This window comes from Mytilus galloprovincialis, chromosome 11, assembly GCF_965363235.1.
Source record: "Mytilus galloprovincialis chromosome 11, xbMytGall1.hap1.1, whole genome shotgun sequence".
NCBI classification, from domain to species: domain Eukaryota; kingdom Metazoa; phylum Mollusca; class Bivalvia; order Mytilida; family Mytilidae; genus Mytilus; species Mytilus galloprovincialis.
Genome location: NC_134848.1, coordinates 69,842,313 through 69,866,101, shown reverse-complemented (window position 1 = coordinate 69,866,101; position 23,789 = coordinate 69,842,313). Strand labels below are relative to the sequence as shown.

Below are 23,789 nucleotides of genomic sequence, written 5' to 3'. Positions count from 1 at the left end.
GAATAAACACAAGAAAATGGCTGAGCTACTTTACCTGTAAAGAAAATAATTCAAAATTGTGACAAGGGAGATAATACAGTCTTTGTAGAGGAATAAACACAAGAAAATGGCTGAGCTACTTTACCTGTAAATTAAATAATTCAAAATTGTGACAAGGGAGATAATACAGTCTTTGTAGAGGAATAAACACCAGAAAATGGCTGAGCTACTTTACCTGTAAATAAAATAATTCAAACATTGTGACAAGGGAGATAATATAATCTTTGTAGAGGAATAGACATCTGAAAATGACTGAGCAATTTTACCTGTAAATAAAATAATTCAAACATTGTGGCAAGGGAGATAATGCAATCTTTGTAGAGAAATAAACACCAGAAAATGGCTGCACTACTTTACCTGTAAATTAAATAATTCAAAATTGTGACAAGGGAGATAATACAGTCTTTGTAGAGGAATAAACACAAGAAAATGGCTGAGCTACTTTACCTGTAAAGAAAATAATTCAAAATTGTGACAAGGGAGATAATACAGTCTTTGTAGAGGAATAAACACAAGAAAATGGCTGAGCTACTTTACCTGTAAATTAAATAATTCAAAATTGTGACAAGGGAGATAATACAGTCTTTGTAGAGGAATAAACACCAGAAAATGGCTGAGCTACTTTAACTGTAAATAAAATAATTCCAAAATTGTGACAAGGGAGACAATACCATCTTTGCAGAGGAATAAAATGGCTTCAGCTACTTTTTCTGTAAATAAAATAATTCACACATTGTGACAAGGGAGATAATAAAGTCTTTATAGAGGAATAAAACCAGAAAATGGCTTGAGCTACTTTACCAGTAAATAAATAATTCACACATTGTGACAAGGGAGATAATTGTAGAGGAATAAAAATCAGAAAATGCCTGAGCTACTTTACCTGCAAATAAAATAACTCAAACATTGTGACAAGGAAGATAATAGTCTTTGTAGAGGAATAAAATGGCTTCAGCTACTTTCTGTAAATAATAATTCACACCTTGTGACAAGAGAGATAATCAATCTTTGAACAGGAATAAACACCAGAAAATGACCGAACCACTTTACCTACAAATAAAATAATTTAACATTGTGACAAGGGAGATAATACAATCTTTGTAGAGAAATAAACACCAGAAAATGGCTGAGCTACTTTACCTGTAGATAAAATAATTCAAACATTGTGACAAGGGAGATAATACAGTCTTAGTAAAGAAATAAGCACCAGAAAATGGCTGAGCTACTTTACCTGTGAATAAAATAATTCAAACAGTGTGACAAGGGAGATAATTTAAACCAAGAAATGTTACATGAAAATTTAGAAAGTATGTAAATTATGTACAATTTCAATAGTAAAAAAATACCACTCATGCATAAAATAATGTGAGACTTGTTTTAACTGACAAGCCCCTCAAAGGTGTTGGATGATTTTTCAATATTCATCATAGATTTCTATTATCAGATATACAAATATGAGAAATAGTATGCTCTTTTGAGTTTTAGTAAAAATCCTGAAAAAGCTGAATACTGGATAGAAGTTTTCCATCATATTGTTGAAGCTTTTTTTTTAACATTATACTGGAATGACACTGTAGGTCAAGATCTACCCTTCTAAAATATAACATTAATCAATGTATTGTGCATTTAGCCGTTTCATGAGGTGTTTTCTGTACAGAGAAGTACTTAAGATTTATAATTTACCTGCTAATGAAGACACAACTACAATGCTACCCTGAGATTCTTCCAATAAAGGTAATGCATGAGATGTGAGATGTACATAAGATTTATAATTTACATCCACAATTTTATCCATCCGCGTTAGATTATCCACTGTTCCTCTCCACATGCCTAACGGAATCACAATGATATGATTTAATACTAAGTAATCAATTCCTCCCAATTTGGCATGGGCTTCCTAAAATAGGCAGAAATAAGTTCAAGAACACTAATTACTTGTTTGGTAGAATTTATGCTATCTATCAGATGACTCTAAGCATGTGTACTTATCATCAGTAACAAAAGCTACACACAAGCAACATAATGCTAGTACTCTTTCAGAACACAGGAGTTCAACCTTTTATGTGGGTTCCTCAGTCTTTTAGTTTTCTATCAAGTATTTTGTATACTGCTGTCTTTTTCTCCCTTCAATTTTAAATTTTGATTTTATAGAAGGTGGTAAACATTGTTATTTTTTGTACAACATATTTGTAAGTGTTTATCATCTAATTCTTTTTGAAGCTTATTTATTCATCATGATCTGTACAAATTGGTGAAAATCCTTGTGCAATTTATCGTTCATTGTGAAATGAGTATTATGATGATGTCACACTAGCTTGACAACAAATAATAATATTATCAACTTTATATGTACTATCAACTGTTTAGAGTTATCTCCCCCTACTACTGAAACAATTCAAGTGGGGGTGTACAGATTGAAATAAACAATTAATTTCCCCATAGGCGACAATGGTAGCCTTTTTCGAGATACAGACTTTAGAAAGTTGATTTTCTTAACGAAACCTTGTTAGAATCAAAGAAAAGATATTAAGACAGTATTTTTTGGTCCAAAAAATATAGGTTCGCGTTGCTTTTCTTAGCGTATTTTGTACTTATCTCCCATGCCTATCAATTTTGCCCTTAAAAATACGCGTCTTGTCCTAGCGTTGAAAAGTCATCTCAGTGACTTTAGGGCTACGGAATAATTTTTATTTTGCCTTTTGTATAAAGCAGAGTGCACGAAGTCTCTAATAATAAAAAATAACGGGCGCACATATCGACCAATCAGGATTAGCCATACTCTTAATTCTGAATACCATGTTATGCTCATAAAATGGCTGCGCCCATAAAATCTAATGGTGTATTGTAACCTATACGGTATTTAATACTTTCTTGTATCGTGCAATTCATAGTGCGTTAGATGCACAAATATATATGCCACAAATCAATCATCTTTAAAATGTTCTGGCAATCCTCTCTGAATTTTCACAATTTTTTATCGGAGGTGACCCCAGTCGAAAAATGTGAAGAAAAAAAATCTGTTTTTTTCAGTAAATGCGGTACTGCTAAAAAGGGCCTGAAGATAATGGCCACTTTCTCCAATGATTCTTTATATATCGTCAAGTACTGATTATATTGATACCAAAACCAATTCAATATGTAACTACTACGGTGAATTTCGAACAACAGTTTTAAATGAAACCATTTTCGTAAAAAAGTACATTTTTGAAACAGACTATAACATTTCAAAATATAGAATATGTGTAAAAATTTGTGTTTTAACATCGATAACTGTTTGTTAACTACAAAATGGCATGCCTATTCTTATTCTTTTATTTGTTATTCGTGTGAACATTTCAATGTTCGAAGGGGATCATTTGCGTACATTTTCGCTGAATTTGGTAATTTCGATAACAGCATTTGGGTCCAGATTGTTATGTTTAAAAATCGATTTATATTCACAAACTCTAGATGTGTACTTGCTCTTTTCGAACAAATCAACAGAACTTCAGAAAATGACATATTCGCTCCACAGTAAGTCAAAAGTCGAGCCCACCCTTGTTTCTAAGGTAAAACGCAATACAAATATGAAACAGACTATAGCTTAAAAACTAGATAATCAATATTTCATTTGTCACCAAAAAATACGGTTTCACATCAAATGTCAAGTAAAATGGCTGTTTTTGACACTTTTTGAGCACTATGATAAAGAAATGTCGCTACTGTATAGATTGAAATAAACAATTAATTTCCCCATAGGCGACAATGGTAGCCTTTTTCGAGATACAGACTTTAGAAAGTTGATTTTCTTAACGAAACCTTGTTAGAATCAAAGAAAAGATATTAAGACAGTATTTTTTGGTCCAAAAAATATAGGTTCGCGTTGCTTTTCTTAGCGTATTTTGTACTTATCTCCCATGCCTATCAATTTTGCCCTTAAAAATACGCGTCTTGTCCTAGCGTTGAAAAGTCATCTCAGTGACTTTAGGGCTACGGAATAATTTTTATTTTGCCTTTTGTATAAAGCAGAGTGCACGAAGTCTCTAATAATAAAAAATAACGGGCGCACATATCGACCAATCAGGATTAGCCATACTCTTAATTCTGAATACCATGTTCATAAAATGGCTGCGCCCATAAAATCTAATGGTGTATTGTAACCTACAATTTTAAGATATCAGTTCTGTGTCCAATTTTAAGATATCAGTTCTGTGTCCAATTGTAAGATATAAGTTCTGTGTACAATTTTAAGATATCAGTTCTGTGTACAATTTTAAGATATCAGTTCTGTGTACAATTTTAAGATATCAGTTCTGTGTTCAATTGTAAGATATCAGTTCTGTGTACAATTGTAAGATATCAGTTCTGTGTACAATTGTAAGGTATCAGTTCTGTGTACAATTGTAAGGTATCAGTTCTGTGTACAATTTTAAGGTATCAGTTCTGTGTTCAATTTTAAGATATCAGTTCTGTGTACAATTGTAAGATATCAGTTCTGTGTACAATTTTAAGATATCAGTTCTGTGTACAATTTTAAGATATCAGTTCTGTGTACAATTTTAAGATATCAGTTCTGTGTACAATTTTAAGATATCAGTTCTGTGTCCAATTTTAAGATATCAGTTCTGTGTCCAATTTTAAGATATCAGTTCTGTGTCCAATTTTAAGATATCAGTTCTGTGTCCAATTTTAAGATATCAGTTCTGTGTCCAATTTTAAGATATCAGTTCTGTGTCCAATTTTAAGATATCAGTTCTGTGTACAATTTTAAGATATCAATATAGAGTTTTTAGAACTATACTATACCCTAATGACTAGTTCTGTAGAAGTTAGGTTACTCATATCAGCTGATATATAATGGTAAATTCCATCTGGTCGGCCCAGCTCTTTACATCGTGCAACAACCTGAAAAATATACATTTTGAATTTAAGGGTATATTTTGAATGAAAAAGCAATTACTATACAACTATAATGAACTCTTACATCTGTGTTAAAATAAACTATTATGCTCATTCAGCCTCAACTTCTTCAGACTCATAAAAACCTTATTTCCCTGTACTAAAGTTTTTTTTTATTGTTTTCTATATTTTGTAAATTTAGCATTTACAGTTGCAATTGTTGAGTAATAAACATAAATGTGAGATTAATTATTGTAAATTCAGTAAATGGAGATTGCATACAAAAAATACTACCAAATAATTTTTTTTTTTTAATTCTACAGCAAATGAAAATATTGCTTGCACCCTACATCTGAACTCTTTTAACATGCCGACTAGATATACAATATTTCCCTCTAACAGTATTTGGGAAAACTTAAACAACAGTTTTTTACCAAATGAATTTCAAACAGACGGAGTCTAGCAGTCATAAGGCTAGCTTTTGCTTTTGGTGATGCAAATCAAAATAAGGAGGTCGCAAGATTTGTACAATCAGAACTGAAATGAACAAGTAATACCTCTTGTAATTTTTGTTCTCTCCTCGCTGTTACAATTACATTGGCTCCCATCTTTGCATAATGATAAGCCATCTGTTCTCCTATACCTGCTGATGCTCCAGTTATAAGAACTCTCTTTCCTTTCAACAGATCTGGAAGAAAAAATTACAAAAAGTTGAATCAATACCATAGGATAGCTAACAAGACACCAAATATGTAACCTTCAGTATTTTTCTAAACAAAGTATTTAATCCTTACTTTTACCTGTTGTTTCCAATTTAAACACAAAAAAAAAAAATAAAATGCACATCCACATATGAAGATCAACCTTTTTTACAAACAAAATTCTGAACTTTGACATCTTGTTATTGTTCCACAATTTCATTATTAATGTAAGATAAGCCTAGGGTATTGAATGATGTAAACTCCACCTCCTATTTTATGCAAATTATTTGTTTACTCCATTTTAATACTGGAGCATTACTTTAGTATCCTTCAGTCAAACATGAATGGTCACAGCCCAAGTTCATTTCAATACACTACCAGAATGTTGATAAAATCCCACAGCCATATTTTGTTCTTAATGTGGAAGTTTTTAGCTTCACAGGTTTTGGTATTTTAGATCTAACTAGGTGACTTAATAATCAGAAACACCACTTTTTGCTTTTATGCAAAACATCATAATTTGTGAATAAACCCCCCTAAAACCAACACCTTTCTGAACGATGATGTATTTACCATATAAGGTTATGGTATTTTCACACCTGATGTGGTCATTATCAGCTTTTCACATCAATTAATTCCATTGTCTGCTTATTTTTATTTACTTTAAATGTAATAATGAAACCCCCAAAACCCAAAACCCACATCTTCCTAAATGTTGAGGTTTAGCTTCTTTCACAGTTGCCTAATGACTAAAACCAGGTTTTATATAAACAAATTCAAGGGCAAAAGTAGCCATTGGGATGTAAACATCTGCTTTTTTTTATATAATTGTATGCTTATAAGAAAGGTGTCATATATATGTTAAATGGGGTACACTAATTTAGAAAAAACTTCCATTGACAACATTCATATCAATAATTATCACTTGTAATAAAAACCCTCAAATTCTTCAGTCTAAATAAGTATGTAAACATTGGCTTAGACCAAATAAGGATATAAATATTGGCTTTGTCATCTGAAAATTATGAATGATGTTATCTTCATTCAAGTTGAAAATAGATGGAAGGATGAACTAATGCACAGTCCAAAAAACATAATTACCCTAGGTGGGACATAAAAAGTACCAATATTGATATAAATTTGTTAATACCACTAATCAAGGTCTCCCATTAATAAAAAGTACTGATTTATTCTGAGTCAGCATATCTTAAGCATTGCCCTAGATGCAACACAGAGTTCAGTTAGTAATACGACTCAGTAAGACTGCCCTAGATGCCATACAGAGTTATAAGACTCAGTACTAGATATCATACCAAGGTATTCTCTACTTACACTGATTGCGTTTCCTCTTAACAATAATCAGAATAAATTGCCTTACAGACTTTCTCATTTCATATAGATAGAAGTACAATACTGATTGATATAATATCATACAACTGAAATTTTAAACAAATGATTTCTAATTACTTAAACTAATAACAATGCATCTGAAGACCAGCTATTTGACAATGGAATGCTACCAAACTTCAAAGTCAATATTACAGGAACAATGATTTGCAAATTTAGGATGAGTTTTTACATTATTGGTTTCTATAGCGACTAATATGACAAAATGATACGTTACAACATACTCTTGTTTACTTCCAGTGTAATGATTATAATAAGGAGCTTTTATCGAGCAAGCTCACATACCAGGGATCCTCATCTAAAGGGGAAAGCTTATATAAGTCTCAAGGCAGTTTAATCTGTGTACTTTAAAATGATTCTTTAATTGGTTATGATTTCAGGCAGTAAAAAGTGACTTAAATAGAGAGTTGTCTCATTGGGACTCATACCACATCTTCTTATATCTAAATTCTTGGATAAGGCAGAGTACAAGGAAAAAAAACATTCATGCTTCCATTTGAATGCCTACGGCGAAATAACTTGATGAAGAAACAAAGTCAATGCATGTATGCATAGATGACATAACAACATCCACAGTTAGAACGGGGCTGTTAAGTGTACTAACCTGGATCAAAATCATCTATTAACCAATATCCCACCAGAATACCTAACACAGCAGCTAATATTTTCTTCCACATGGTAAAACTGCAAGTATAAATATGCAAAACTGTATATAAAGAAGAGTATTTATGGAGAATGATGCCCCATCTTGAACAAGATTTTAAGTAGAGGTCTTAAGAGAATGTGTTGCTCACCTTGGTCTATGTGCATACATGTATTAAACAAAGGACACAGTTATAGATTCATGACAAAATTGTGTTTTGATGATGGTGATGTGCTTGAAGATCTTACTTTACTGAACATTCTTGCTACTTACAATTTTCTCTATCTATAATATTTACTTGGCACTTAAGTTACACAGAGGAAAATATTTTGTAAAAATTTACAAAAATTTATAAAATTAATGAAAAACTGACCATTTAGGTCATGTTGACTTATTTGTAGATCTTACTTTGCTGAACGCATTATTGCTGTTGACAGTTTATCTCTATCTATACTAATATTCAAGATAGTAACAAAAAACAGCAAAATTTCTTTAAAAATTACCAATTGTGGGGCAGCAACCCAACAACCCATTGTCCAATTCATCTGAAAATTTTAGAGCAGATAAGTATTGACTAGATAAACAAATTTTACCCTTATTCAGATTTGCTCTAAATGCTTCGGTTTCAGAGTTATAAGCCAAAATCTACATTTTACCCCTATGTTCTATTTTTAGCCATGGCGGCAATCTTGGTTGGTTGGCCGGGTCACTGGACACATTTTTTAAACAAAATACTCCAATGATGATTGTAGCTAAATTCAGTAAAATTTGGCCTAGTAGTTTCAGGAGAAGATTTTTGTAAAAGACTACAAAATTAACAAAAAATTGGTAAATTGACTATAAAGGGCAATAACTCCTTAAGGGGTCAACTTACCATTTTGATCGTGTTGACCTATTTGTAGATCCTACTTTGCTGAACATTATTGCTGTTTACAGTTTATCTCTATCTATAATAGTATTCAAGATAATAACCAAAAATGGCAAAATTTCCTTAAAATTACCAATTCATGGGCAGCAACCAAACAACGGGTTGTCCGATTTATCTGAACATTTCAGGGCAAATAGATCTTGACCTGATGAACAATTTAACCCCATGTCAGATTTGCTCTAAATGCTTTGGCTTTAGAGTTATAAGCCAAAATCTACATTTTACCCCTATGTTCTATTTTTAGCCATGGCTGCCATCTTGGTTGGTTGGCCAGGTCACCGGACACATTGTTTAAACTAGATACTCCAATGATGATTGTGGCTAAGTTTGGTGAAATTTGGCTAAGTAGTTTCAGAGAAAAAGATTTTTGTAAAAGTTAACAGACGACGCCTGACAACAAAGATGGACGACGGATGCAAAGTGATGAGAAAAGCTCACTTGGCCTTTGGGGCCAGGTGAGCTAAAAAGGGACATATTACAAGAATAGTAAAAGTCACACCACTCAAATTCATTCCTGTTCTGAGTTTTGTTGTTATAAGCATTGTGTATTTGTTTTATAACATTTGGTAGAGGCAAACGAAAGTTCGAGGATGTCAGCTAGTTTTCAAATGTACGATGGAGAAATTGGGGAAGCATGCACATGATTAGACAGCAAACTGACAATACAACTCACTGTCAAGACAATATATCAATGTCAAGGTTTTACTTGTTCCAATTCAACTGTCAAGACAATATATCAATGTCAAGGTTTTACATGTTCCAATCCAACAGCCAAGACCATATGTCAATGTCAAGGTTTTACTTGTTCCAATTCAACTGTCAAGACCATATGTCAATGTCAAGGTTTTACTTGTTCCATTCAACTGTCAAGACCATATGTCAATGTCAAGGTTTTACTTGTTCCAATTCAACAGTCAAGACCATATGTCAATGTCAAGGTTTTACTTGTTCCAATTCAACTGTCAAGACCATATGTCAATGTCAAGGGTTTACTTGTTCCAATTCAACTGTCAAGACCATATGTCAATGTCAAGGTTTTACTTGTTCCAATTCAACTGTCAAGACCATATGTCAATGTCAAGGTTTTACTTGTTCCAATTCAACTGTCAAGACCATATGTCAATGTCAAGGTTTTACTTGTTCCAATTCAATGTGTATAAAGTGATTGATTGATCCTAAATGATCAGCCTTTTACATATTAAAATTACTTATAACAAAGAAGATGTAGTATGATTGCCAATGAGACAACTGTCCACAAGAGACCAAAATGACACAAACATTAACAACTATAGGTCACCGTACAGCCTTCAACAATGAGCAAAGCCCATACCGCTTAGTCAGCTATAAAAGGCCCCGATATGACAATGTAAAACAATTCAAACAAGAAAACTAACGGCCTTATTTATATAAAAAATTGAACGAAAAACAAATATGTTACACATAAACAAACGACAACCACTGAATTACAGGCTCCTTACATGCTTAATGGACAAATATATATTAACAAGAAGAGATGGCAACCCAATGGCAGTTTTTGAAGGATTTTTGGACCTCAGTCGACAGGTTATAATTTTAGTCTAGTAATTGTTCAAGCATAACTGGTCCAGTCAGTGTTATAGAAATCGCTTACACTATGAGTATTATAATCCTTTTACATCTACACTGGTCATCAGGTCTGGTAATTGATATAATTTCACTGGACCAAACCATATATTACTGGACATTCCCACATGTCTGATTGACCTTGGGAATGACTGAACCAAATGAGAAGTTAGTACTGTAAATTCAGTTTTATTTGTTTAATACCAATTTTTCAAGATTTTTGTGGGTACATGTACAGTTGAAATTCAAATTCAAATGTTCACAATTCACAATTTTTCTCTGATTTTTTTTTTTATCTTTTATTTGTTTAAGTCAGGATTTTACAATACCCAGGGTTTCCGCTGGCGGTCGCCATTTTCGCAATTTGCGAAAAAATAATAATTGTGGCGATAAAAAATCGTCATTTGCGAAAGAATTTGGCGAAAGAAATATATAGAACGATTTATTTTCCTCCATCTTGTTTATTTACTTTTTTCGAGTTTCTCGGACTTTACCTGATCAGACAATACTCGGAATTCACCTTGACCTCATTAAGGTTTGGACAGAAAATCAATAATCAGTTGATTGCATTTTATAGCTATCGACAACAAAGGACTATATTAACAAAGGTGTTGATTGAATTGTTTGACAAAATGATATGGTTAAATGGCTTCTGCTAAATGTCACATACAGAATTTATTTACCACTTTGAGACGCACGTGTTTGAAGCAAACTTTTGACGTCTCCTCCGCTTTTAAAGATAGTTTAGAAAAGAAAGCTGTTGTTGTGACGAAAAATGTCCAAAAGCAAGAAAATTCTCGGATTTAAAACTTTAATTATCCTTTGACTTAAATATCGGTAATTAAATAGGAAGAAGTTTTTAAAGTCGTTTGAGTGACACACGTGTTTCAAGCCTAGTTTTACGTGTCAACTTTTTCATTTACGATGGCTAAGAAAAGAAAACTGTCGTTATGAAGAAATCTATCCAAAAGGTTGGCTCGAATGAGAGTAGCCCTTCAATGTATTGACTTCACATGAAACGAGGGATCAATTTCATGTGATAAAAGCTTTTGTTTAGACAAAAATGTAAATTTTAAACGAAAAATACAGTTATGTTATTTGGCGAAAAAAATAATAAAGTGGCGAAAAATATATTGTTCTGGCGAAAGAGGTGGCGAAAAAAATAATTGACCCAGGGGAAACCCTGAATACCCCTACAATCACCACCTGACAATGGTTTTCGGGGTAAATATTGAAAGTTATATATACAAGACTATCCATTTTTTTTTTAATTTTATATTCATAATACAAGAATAAAGTTATTTAAGAAAAAAAGAATATAGCTGCTCTAGAATTTATATGTAGATTGGCAAAATCAAGAAATCAAATACCAAATAAATGAAAGTCTTCTTCAATTCACGAAAATTATTACCAATGAAAAATAAAAGAATTCTCAATGTTTTAAATGAAACTTCCTTTCTGTTTGACAGACCACCATACAAGTTTTATGAATGAAACTTAATGTCATACCTATGTACATCATATTGACAACTATTTGATAAACTATCAAAATCAATTGATCTATTACCTTACAGAAATCAATTATTTATGTATGTACAAGTTTTCTCACAGTTTAAATCTACTTTATTCACATAAGCATTAACAGGTTGGAAAGAAATCACTAAATGGGAGAAAATTTCTTCAAAAATATTTTTTTTAGGAAAGTCTTTTATATTTCAAATTGGCAAATATTTAGAGAAAACCAAACAAGTAATTATATATGTATATCAAATAAAATTAATGTTCTAAATGAAGTCTTTGGTTAAGGTGGTACCCAACATTTTCACTAAAATTAATTTGGCTCGTTTAATTTTCATAAAATTTTGACAAAGTATTTACTTTGACCCTTTGACAAAAATATAAAAAATTCAAAAAATTTGAACCAACCATTTTGTCAGAAATATTACACTGGTTATATAGCAATTTGACAAACACTGATTTTGATCATTGAGAAGCTTAATTCCCTTAACAATATAACATAATTAAAACGTTTAGCCAATTTTACAGAGTTATCTCCCTGTAGTGTTAGGTACTACCTTAAATGTAAAGTTCGGTTAATTTAACAGTACTTACTATAAATTATAAAAAAAGAAGATGAGGTATGATTGCCAATGAGACAACTCTCACAAGAGACCAAAATAACACAGAAATTAACATCTATAGGTCTTCAACAATGAGCAAAGCCCATACTGCATAGTCAGCTATAAAAAAATATTTTTGTGAATAACATCTTTGAAGCTATATGAATTATTGTATTTTCCTGGATATTTGATAGCATGGCATTGCCAAAGTCTTCCTTCGTACCTATGGTAAATCTGTTCCTTGTTGACCATTTCATTTGTGATTCATTATCTCTATGACCACTATATATGCAAAATTGGAATTGGAACCAAATGAACAATGGTTATTCCATAGTAGTTTTTCATCCTTTATTTACTGTAAACCACCATATTTTTCTTGAGCAATTTATTTTCTTCAGTAGAAAAATAACGCAAATATGTATAACTTGAATTTTTCCTTTTTTATTTTGATTAAATGCAGACGTCAGTATAATGGTATAATCTTTAAGTTTTATAGCAGTAAAATTATACAAGGGGCAAAATTGAAAAACTAAATAAGGAAGGGGCATGTAGTAAGTCTACTCACTTTGAATCATCAGTTCAATGTAAAATAATTATAATATTTGATTGTAATATGACTGGACATGACCTCCTGTTCTGTTTTATTGATTTAGGGTAGGTAGGGTTTGTTGTTCAAATTATTTTATTACTTTTAAAGTATTGATGACTGACAAGTTATTACAATTTTGCCCCCAGGGAGTAATAAAAACTTATTTAACATGACTAGCCATATCAAAAACACACGTTTCGTAAATTATTATATTTTTTCAAAAAAAATTTTTTTCAATAAAGTCCACCAATATAATAAGTTAGTATAATGTGTTTTTTTGCATTTCAAAAAGCAATATCCATATTAGTTTAAACATCAATTAAGTTTTCTTCTTCTAAAAGTTCTATTTAGGACAAAGATATAACACAAAGTGTAAAAATGACAAATATTTTATGAACGGAAATCAAGAGATTCAAAAACCAGAGAAATAAAGATTCTAGCACTGCATCGAGTGTGATACGATATTTATTGACTCGAGACTTAAATTTTCAAATTTAAAACGTGAGGCTCGCCAAGCTTTTTAAATATTCAAAATTTAACTGTCGAGAGTGGATAAATATCGTATTACACGAGATTTTGTGGTGGAATCTGTTTCCCTAATGATTTTCAAGCAATACGCAGGCAAACTTATTGCTTCTTTGCGACTGATCAGCAAAAAGATGTGTTCTTTCTAGGTGACGTCATCAGACATGGTCGCCTTTTTTCATGCCGTCACAATAGGAAATTCAGAGGAAAACAAGAATATTCGACGTCATAATCCGATTTTAACCAATGAAGAACTGAGATCGAATACAATGGGTGCAGAAAGGGATAAATTGAAGAAGAATTAGAGAAACTTATATAAATATGTGGATCACCCTTAAAACCCATCTTTAATCAGTCCACACTTCTATTTGGGAAACAGAATATCCTGTTCCTCATTTTCCTGAATTCATGCTGTAATATAACAGAAGATATGTAATTATAACAAGATCAACAACCTATAAACTGATACTCTGAGAATTTGATTACAGTAAATCACAAATCACATATATTTGAGCCATTACAATGCACTATTTCAGATACAATATAATAATAGGAAGAGTTCAAAGGTTCACAATATTGTACATATCTACCCATGGGCAATAACTCAAAATAATTTTATTTTTGTTCTTCAAAACTTTTATAAATATTTAAGGAAAATCCTTGTTAATATAACACTTATACAATGTAATTTTCCAGACCGTTAATTTTTTTTAAGGGGAATAACTCATTTTTAAAGTTGATCAGCACTGACTATGTTTTTTTTCTTCAAGAAAATCATATACAGCTAGGTCAATTTCATATTTTTTATTAAATTAATTAAACTGGAAAGATTTGTACACATGAAAGTGCTTACAATGCAAACTGATAGTGTACTTTTTCATATGATTAATATTTCAAAGGGACATAACTCTTTAAAATATTTTATTGACACTGTTTTAAGAATTTCTATTTAGACATTGATGATATATGAACCTGACATAAATTTAATAAAAATCTGGTATAGAAGTGCACATGCAAGACCTCTTTAATAGCATTTAGAAATAAATAAATTTTCAGGATTTAAATTTCATACACTAGAAGAATTATTTACTTGATAAAATTTATACAATAAGCAATAAAAAATATAAATATATCATACTTAGACTTTGAACTTAATCCAACATGCAATTTAAAGATAATATATCATTTAGAAATTAATAAAATATCCAATGCTTGAACTTTGACCTGTCAACTTGAAAATTAATTATCTTGTATTTGTGAGACAGATGGCATGACACAGTGTATACACTGTTTATGCAGAAAGATATACTTTGTACAAAGTGGTTCTCTAAATCATACAAAGTTATTTAGAGTCAGGCAATTTGTGGCACAGTGAAAGCTTTTGTATACTTTTAATTTACAAGGTGGAAAACGTGGCATTTTGTGGTACAGTGAAAGCTTTTGTATCCTTTTAATTTACAAAGTGGAAAAGTAATATATTTTAAGGTGGACACTTTTTTAACCATTTAAGATAAAATAAAGTAATTTCTGTTTTCACTATGAAAGGGTTCAATGTTATACAACTAGGTTATTTGGGATTTCTTATTTTCAGTGATTTATTATAGAATAACGACTTTTTCTTTATTATGATATTAGATTTTTTTTTGGCTTTGTGTCAATTATGAAATTTTTCATTTAAATTATTTGTTGAGTAAATAATGATATATACTTTGTAAGATAGAGGAAGTTTTCTTTATTTACTTAGTATTACATAAATAAAAGTAGTTCAAAAACTAGTCATAGATACATATCTTTAAACTTTTGTACGTCAGAACATTACATTTTGTCTACAAAAAAATAACTTAACAAAAATACTGAGGAACATTCAAAACAGAAAGTCTGTAATCAAATGTCAAAATCAAAAGCTCAAACACATCAAACAAATTGACACAATAGACACTGGAATAATATAAAGTATAATAGTTGAAGAGAAATGAAGACCCAAAATCAGAAAGGTTCTTGTACAAGGTTTACAGAGACACATTTCATCTAAAAATCAGGACATAACAGAATATCAACCAAATAAACCCTTCCCCTACAAAACCATCATGCCTTTCAAAAGTTTAAATACAATATTCCCTAAAACGTATATGGTATAATATTATGAATTGTTACTTTTTACACCAGGGGGACTCTTTTTACATAAAGGTATTAGACATGCCATCATGTATTGGCAACTTTTAGGGAGCATTAAATATTTCCATGTAGTGCAATTTCAGAGATTATATAACAATGCCAGGGTACAAATTTATATGTCTATCATGGTCATAAATGTTTATTTACTATTAACATGTTTGTACACAATTGTGTACTGGTCTTTTTATGTAATTAATATGAATGATCCTGTGGTTATAAACATCTAATCAAGATGTCATGTACAAATGGTATGATAGCTGTGTTATGATTTACCAATGAAATATATATATACATATATGGGTAGGGATTTATGCAATAATAATTACATTAGATGTATGTTTCATTATAATACGTTATTCTGATTGGCTAACTGCACATCATTTGCTATTCCTGAAACAATTGCATTAGACAATAAAATTTATCATTCATAATGACACGAGGTCCCACAATAAAGTGCACAGGTGAATTAAATGAAAACTTGATAAAAATCGCGTTTTCATGATTCTAGCTTAAAAAATGTAATTATAAGTATTGATAGCTTCTTTTTGTAACTTTATAGGGTTGTAAAAGCGTTGACTGTGCGCACATTTTTAGTATGAAGCGCTTCCACGCTTCATACAAAATGTATTTCGGTCAACATTTTTACACCCCAATAAATTTTAAATTTACAAAAAGCAGCATTCAATTCTTAAATAAAAAAAAAAAAAATTGAGGTAGTTTTTAAACCTGAGCATGATGTCGTTTTCCAAATTGGTATGTTGAGCTATCCCCCCCCCCCCTTTTTGGTGATTTTTTTTTATCATTTGAAAAATTATTTTACTGATCAATTACATGAAATTCATAATTTTCAATTATCTACTGTGAAACAAATGAAGTAAATTTAATGAAAAATTATAAAAAGAGTAAAATGTGTAATTAATTTAAAGCAAAAGTATGTTTAATATACTTACTATGACATAATAGGTCATTTATAGTCAATTCAAGAAGTAGTATATGTAACAATACAACATCATAAATACTTCAAAGCAAGTACCTGCTTAATAATTTACAGGTAAAAATCCAGGTGTTCGGCTATCAATATCTATATACTTCCTATATGGTAATGTATATAACTTATTGTTGATCAATATCAATTGTAAGAAACCAAAAACAAGTGTTTCAAATCTTACTGTAACATTCTAAAGAATTATATAACGATACAATTTGTCTGTCAGAAAAAGAGCCTGTTATTTAATGAATGTCATTTGTTTGTTGCAGTCTGTCATATTTGTTCAAAATATTACTCCGGCGCCTGTTGTTTTTTTTTGTAAAAAGTTTCCCATTTTTTTATGTCAGGACCTTTTGAAAATAGAATGACTATTGACTATTGGTTTTGCTCATTGTTGAAGGCTGTACTGTAACCTATATATGCGTACTTCTATTGTATTCTATTGGAACCTTGAACCATCATGAAATCGTAAATTTTAATTCTACCAAATAAATAATTTTACATACATGTACCTACTGTACAAGAAAACCGCCAATACTTTTTGGGGGATTGAGAAATAATAAGTCTGATTCCACTAATTAATGTTTTTACAAAATGCTGAGGCCATATGTTAGATTTTTCAAAAATGTGTCCCACCAGTGTGAAAGACAGTTTAAGTCATCTTTCAAGTTGTAAGATTTACTCAAACAACTTAATTAAGTTAAAGAAATTTCACTTTTACAGGGCCATTAATTAGGGTTATTGTACTCTGCTCCTTTATCTGAAACACCCTTATAACAAGCACTTCCAGATGAGTTATTTCATACCAGTTCTTTTTACGGTACTAAATGCTGCATTAAATTTTGAAATATTCGAATACAGTCATTTATGATTATGATTTTATTTGTATATTTACTTTTAATATTTATTCTAAGTAATTTTATTCAATTGCCTACTATCACGACTGTTACCATAACATTTTACTCAAATCGTTGTACTCAAATCGGGAGCCTAAAACAATACGAGAAAAATTAACTGAATCCAAAAAGCTTAAGATCCTTGTTTTTACAAAATATAATGAGGCCATCTATCATATTTTCCGAAAGTTGTCCCTAAAAAGGCAAAATGCATTATTACATAAATTTAATTTAAATATTAAACCTGATGAAAACAATTACAATGAATTAAAGGAAAGTTCCAAAAGTTTGAAAAACCTTCATCAAATATTGACACATTTTGATTTCTTTGATAAATACATGTGCATGCTTTAGACTAGGACAGTAATACGATACCTTACTCTCCAACAAGAATCTATCCACTTAATTAAACCTTGAACAAACAAAACTTTATCTACATATATAAATATGTAAATATAGGCTCTGGTATCTCAAGCCAGGGTCAAGGTTTAAGTCTTAAATGTTTTGGATGTCGTCCTAAAAACTTACTTTACACCACAAGTTTCTGGACTAAGTTTTTCCATCATGCCATTTACTATGATCTCACCATGATCACAGGGAAAGGAATTTATAGAATACAATCTTTTTTTCTAAAAGAGGGAGGAAAGATACCAGAGGGACAGTCAAACTCATAAATCTAAAATGAACTTACAATGCCATGGCTAAAAATGAAAAAGACAAACAAACAGCAGCACACATGACACAACATAGAAAACTAAAGAATAAACAACACGAACCCCACCAAAAAACTAGGGGTGATCTCAGGTGCTCCGAAAGGGTAAGCAGATCCTGCTCCACATGTGGCACCCGTCGTGTTGGTTATGTGATAACAAATCATGTAAATATTCGAATTCGGTAGGTCACATTCATGAAAGGGACTAACAAAAATTCAAACATTCTTAAACATGGGACCTTCTAACATTTCTTAAACACAAGGCTTTCTAAAGTCTCCATATCATTTGAGTTCACGACTTCAAATTCAGACAGAGTGAGTGAGCATGTTTCCTGTTAAAGTTGGTCCAAAGATTATCAGACTTCATTTCAAAAGTGGACCACTGAAGTACACATTCACTAAAACTGGCCTGTAATTAAAGCACTGTTATTGTGTTGAAATAATCTCATATTTAATGTCTGTTTTCTATTTTTGTCAAGTCTGAGATTTTTGTCACAAAAGCAAACATAACAATCCTACATTGCATCAACATCCACAAATATTCACTCTGTAGTTACAGTTTTTGAAACTTAAATAACTTTCTTCAAATATCTTGGATTTCTACCAAACTTGGACAGAAGCTTGTTAATGATCATAAGATATAGAATCCAGAAGTAAATTTAGAAAAAAAACAAGCATGTTTATCCTTATTTTACTTATAAATTGACTTAATTTTTCTGCCAGTTAACATTAATTTCACTCTGTGGTTTAAGTTTTAAAAGTTTTAACCTTCTTAAAATATCATGGATTTCTAAAAAAAACAAAAAAAATGAACAGAAGCTTGTTTATGATCCTTAAGGATGGTATCCACAAATGATGAATTTTGTAAAAAAAAAAGAAATCCTGTTTATCTGTATTTCACTTATAGATGGACCTTAACATGTCAAATATAAATATTGATACTCAACATTAACGTTTAATAATGTTACTCGAATTAAGTTCTAGTCTAAAAATAATATTTTAAAACACATTATACTCTTTGGATTCTAATCTGTGCATTGACTTAAGGAAGGTTGCTACTGAGTTTCAAAATAAATAACTTTTCATAAAACTAGTATATATTTATAGGGAATTATTTAAGGAATCAAAATAGCATAAAAATTATATAGAGGTCAATGTGCTTAATTTGTTTTCGAGATATTAGCCATTGAAATTTTGGCGGGAAAAAGTTCTCTCTTGATTTTTCATAGCTTTATCATTGACAAGTTAATTAAAGTTCTCAAAAACTATTAAAAAATAATTAAGATTTAATAAGACTTTTACAAATGGCTTATCATTATATATGCAAAAGATTTATAAAAAGAAAATTGGGGGTCAATGGGCAAAAAATTTAAGGCATTCAAATTGATAAAACCAGAGGATTCTGAAAATCTGACAAAAATTCTAAAACATGACAAGCAAACATCCTTAATCTGAATAATGAAGTTGTATATTCCGATGCTCTATGATGGTTACATTTAGAAGCATGAAGGCCTAGTCAAGAGAAAATCATCATTTAAATACTCTGATAAAGCTCTGCATTTACATATCTGGATAAAACTATGCTATCAGCTGATTGGGTCTTTCCCCTAGGGAGCACCAATCAAAATGTCTGGTTCAGAAGACCTGTTTATCATATAAAGAATTCAGGACCTCTCCAGTGGAAAAGTCGATCACAAGGACGGACTTAATTATTTGCTATTAACTACAAAAGTCTTATCCTTTTAGAGTTTAGAAAAAAAATCATCTGACATTTACCATGCTTCAACAGCAAAAAAAAAACACCCAACATATCCTAAAATATAAAAACACTGAAGGAGATATGATATTATTTCCCAATGAGACAACATCAGACCATGGAAGTAATATTATATTACTTCCATGATCAGACCAATGGACAGAAATATTAATTTAACATGTCATTGTATCACCTTCTACATGTTTTTATAATATTAGCACCTCTTTGTGAAATCTGAAAGCAAAAGTTCAATTATCTTTGCACATTCTTATTTTGGACAAAAAGGCCTTTAATTAGAAGATAAATAATAATCACCTATCCTAGGCATTTTTATCATAAAAACACTTTTAGTGACATTTTGCTAAACTTTGGACGAAAGCATTATAAAAGTGAACAGAGAATTACAGTTATAAATGTAAAATTTATTAAAATTAACAGGAACTAAAATTTGCATATGATATTCAGTGATTTTCTTTTTTATCTAAACTCAAAAGTATAAGCCATACCTCTTGATAATTACTGTACACATACATGAATTGCTGTCAATTTAATCCGATCTAAACTTTAAAGGGTCTTCATTAAGCCTGTATTTAACACACTGTGTTTTCACAAACAATATACTTGTATCAGATATGAAGATCTTTTAAAGGTTTAAACTGGCTCACTTATATTATCACTAGATACGACATGTCACTGTATCATCACCCCATCCTCTCATTAGCGTTTGCGCAAGTCAATGATTTGCTTAGAAAATCCAAAAAATATAGTAGATAAAAAACAAAGCATGAGCTTCACAAAATATGGTATTGATTCCCAGAAAGGTCCTGCAGTGATATTGTTGTCTTTTTTAAAAACTACCTCTACCATTTTTTATTGGGAAAAATGCATATTTTTTTATTGAAATTGGGAAATTTGTATTTTTTATTCTTAACACATCTCCGATTTTTTGCTGACCTTTGCTGTCTTTTTTGCACTGTTTTTCATGTATATTTTGGTTGTCAGACATTTTCAACCTGAAAGGTACTTTTCGGAGGGGGGAAAGAAATCAAAACAATGATGGTACTTAATGCATTGAAAACCACATGTGTTACAAAATGATCAGAAAATTGGATCTCAAAAGTGTTTTCTAATATTAAAATGATAACATGAATACGAAATTTACAAACATTACTACCAATGCCATCACTGTTTTGGGAAAATGTAAAACTTTTTGGGAGGAATTTTAAGCCATTTTTTTTAATAATTGGGAATTTTCTCTAGGGGAAAAGGCAGAATTTCTGCTGTAATTTGAGGCAAACAATATCACTGTCCTGTGTTAACTTGTCAGATGTAGTGGATAAAAATATTCATCGCTTCCATTGAAATTTCCTTTCTCAGCACAGTAGAGTAATACAAAATAATTGTTAAAAACGGCTCAAGCGAGAAAATCAATCACATTGAGATGACCAACAACAATAATTTTTAATTACTGTAGCATTGTGGATATGACTAAAACCAATGACCACATATGTCAAACAAAAATAACCATAGACTAAAAAACATAGAACGAAAAGAAATACAAACATTAAATCATTAGAGTAAAATCAGCAGATATATTCACAAAACTATGTCAAAGGTTTGGAAGCGCAGAAATAAAATTCAGAAAGAAGGACCAACAGAGGAACATTCTATTTAACAGCCCCCTGAGGTATAAACAGTAAATCATTGAATCTGCAAGGAAAAAACCAAATCTGTCACCGAACTTGAACAATTAATCAGTGCTGAAACTGTACGTCAACAAAAAACATAAGGCAGCAACCATTTGATTTTCTGGGGGGGGGGGGGGGGGGGGGGGGCTATGGTTTTTTTTGGAAAAAAAAGTTTGTTTCTAGTTTTTGGAGAAAAAAATAATTTGTTTTTGATTCTGAGAAAACAAAATTGTTTGTTTCACCCTCAGCTGCCACTATATGTAATGCTTAAATTGAAAGAAAAAAATTGTTTTCGACTTGTCGCGAAAAAAATAGATTGTTTTTCGCCGCAGGCGAAAAAAAAAAATTGTCCAGAAAAAAAAACCATAGCCCCCCCCCCCCGAAAATCAAATGGTTGCTGCCTAAGTTTGATATGAATGAATTGAATAGAAAGGTGCTTGTCAAACTGAAAACTAGATAAATACAGAATTTTTGAAACATGGTCACAAGGCCAAAGGTCCTGAACACCAAAATTTTTCAAATGGTACACAATTTTGGTGTTTTAATATGTTAAATAATATAAGTGATGACTAGCAGTTTTTTCACGAGTTCCACCAGGGGAAAAAAAATTTGAAGAACTTGGTTCATAATGAATATAAAAAGATAAAAGGCCGGCCATTCATAAATGACACAAAAAAACTCTTTATTAATATTTCAGTCTATTTTATCAAGAAGTCATAAAATAAGTCTTAGTTTAGAATTAAGCAAATGTGAGTCACGAACACCCCTCTATAGCATGCATTCAGAAAACAAAGCAAAGAGCATCTGATAAGTTAACATGTACATTTAAAACATAGCTTGTGTAAGACGATAGGCCTTAAGTTTAATCATCCTGATAGGACAGGGTCAAAGGTTATTTGGTAAATGCTTTGACATAACTATTGTAACAGATAAAGACATTCAGGTACAAATTGTACAAATGTAAACAAATAAATATATCAACGTCAATAACAATGCTAAATAGTCAGGCCTGAACATTGTTTTAAGGACACATTTAAATAGTCAAAATGTGTTTTGTCATTTAGAGAATTTGGTGTTAATATTGATATCCTGAGCAGTATACATTATACTGAATACTTTTAATTCGACTGTGGATTCATAGACCACATTGTCAGTTTTTTCTTGGAAAACTAAACAATTTTTCCAATTTTTCTTTATTTCGTGGGCAAACATTCACTGTTGTGCAAAATTTGTAAAATCTTATAAATAATTAATTAATAACAAGAAAGAATTTAAAAAATAATTATGTACCGTAGTGTTTACGGATATGATGAAAGTCAATGTCATGACAACTTAAATCATAAAATATTTTAGGATGAAGAAAAAAACTAATTTAAATCACTATAGAAACAGTGAAAAAAAAACCAAAACAAGAGTGCACACACCGAAACATCTCGCCTTCTTTACTAATCATTGATATTATGTTAACAATCCTATATATAAAGTTTTATTACAACTGTTACATAAACTTAATTAACATTAACCAAGATAGCTAAACATTGACCAATGCAATGAAGCATGAAAATGAGATCAAGGTCAGATGAACAATGCCAGGCAGACATTAACAGCTAACAATTCCTCCATACAACAAATATAGTTGACCTAAGGTTTATATAGTTTAAGAAAAACAGACCAAAACACAAAAACTTAATACTGAGCAATGATCTGTGAAAATGTATAAAACCTGTGCAACTGACATATAGATCATACAATATTTACATGTACACCTAATATAGTTTACCTATGGCATATTGTATTAGATAAAAAGACCAAAACTCAAAAACTTAAGTTTGACCACTGAACCATTAAAATGAGGTCACGGTCAAATGACATCTGCCCGTTAGACATGTACACCTTACAATCATTCCATACAACAAATATAGTAGACCTATTGCATAAAGAACGAGAAAAACAGACCAAAACAAAAACTTAACTATAACCACTGGACCATGAAAATGAGGTCAAGGTCAGATGACACCTGCCAGTTGGACATGTACACCTTACAGTCCTTCCATTCACCGAATATACTAGACCTATTGCTTATAGTATCCAAGATATGAACTTCACCAAAACTTAACCTTTTTAACTGATCTATCAAATGAG

The 23,789-nt window shown here is 31.0% G+C and overlaps 1 protein-coding gene across 10 annotated transcripts in view; it reads right to left on the bottom strand.

The window, feature by feature from the left end:
• Positions 1–23,789, bottom strand: part of LOC143052712 (hydroxysteroid 11-beta-dehydrogenase 1-like protein) — a 64,959-nt gene that overhangs the window by 2,035 nt on the left and 39,135 nt on the right. For 8 of the 10 annotated variants that reach the window (XM_076225801.1, XM_076225802.1, XM_076225803.1 and 5 more), the window contains 4 exons: positions 7,630–7,709; positions 5,475–5,605; positions 4,825–4,923; positions 1,723–1,936 (listed from right to left, as the gene is read on the bottom strand). In XM_076225801.1, the coding sequence (XP_076081916.1) occupies positions 1,723–1,936; positions 4,825–4,923; positions 5,475–5,605; positions 7,630–7,709 (524 nt within the window). Of the gene's footprint in view, positions 1–1,722; positions 1,937–4,824; positions 4,924–5,474; positions 5,606–7,629; positions 7,710–16,557; positions 16,581–20,465; positions 20,540–23,789 lie in introns of those variants that run through there. The other 2 variants (XM_076225806.1, XM_076225807.1) reach the window with 2 other exon arrangements.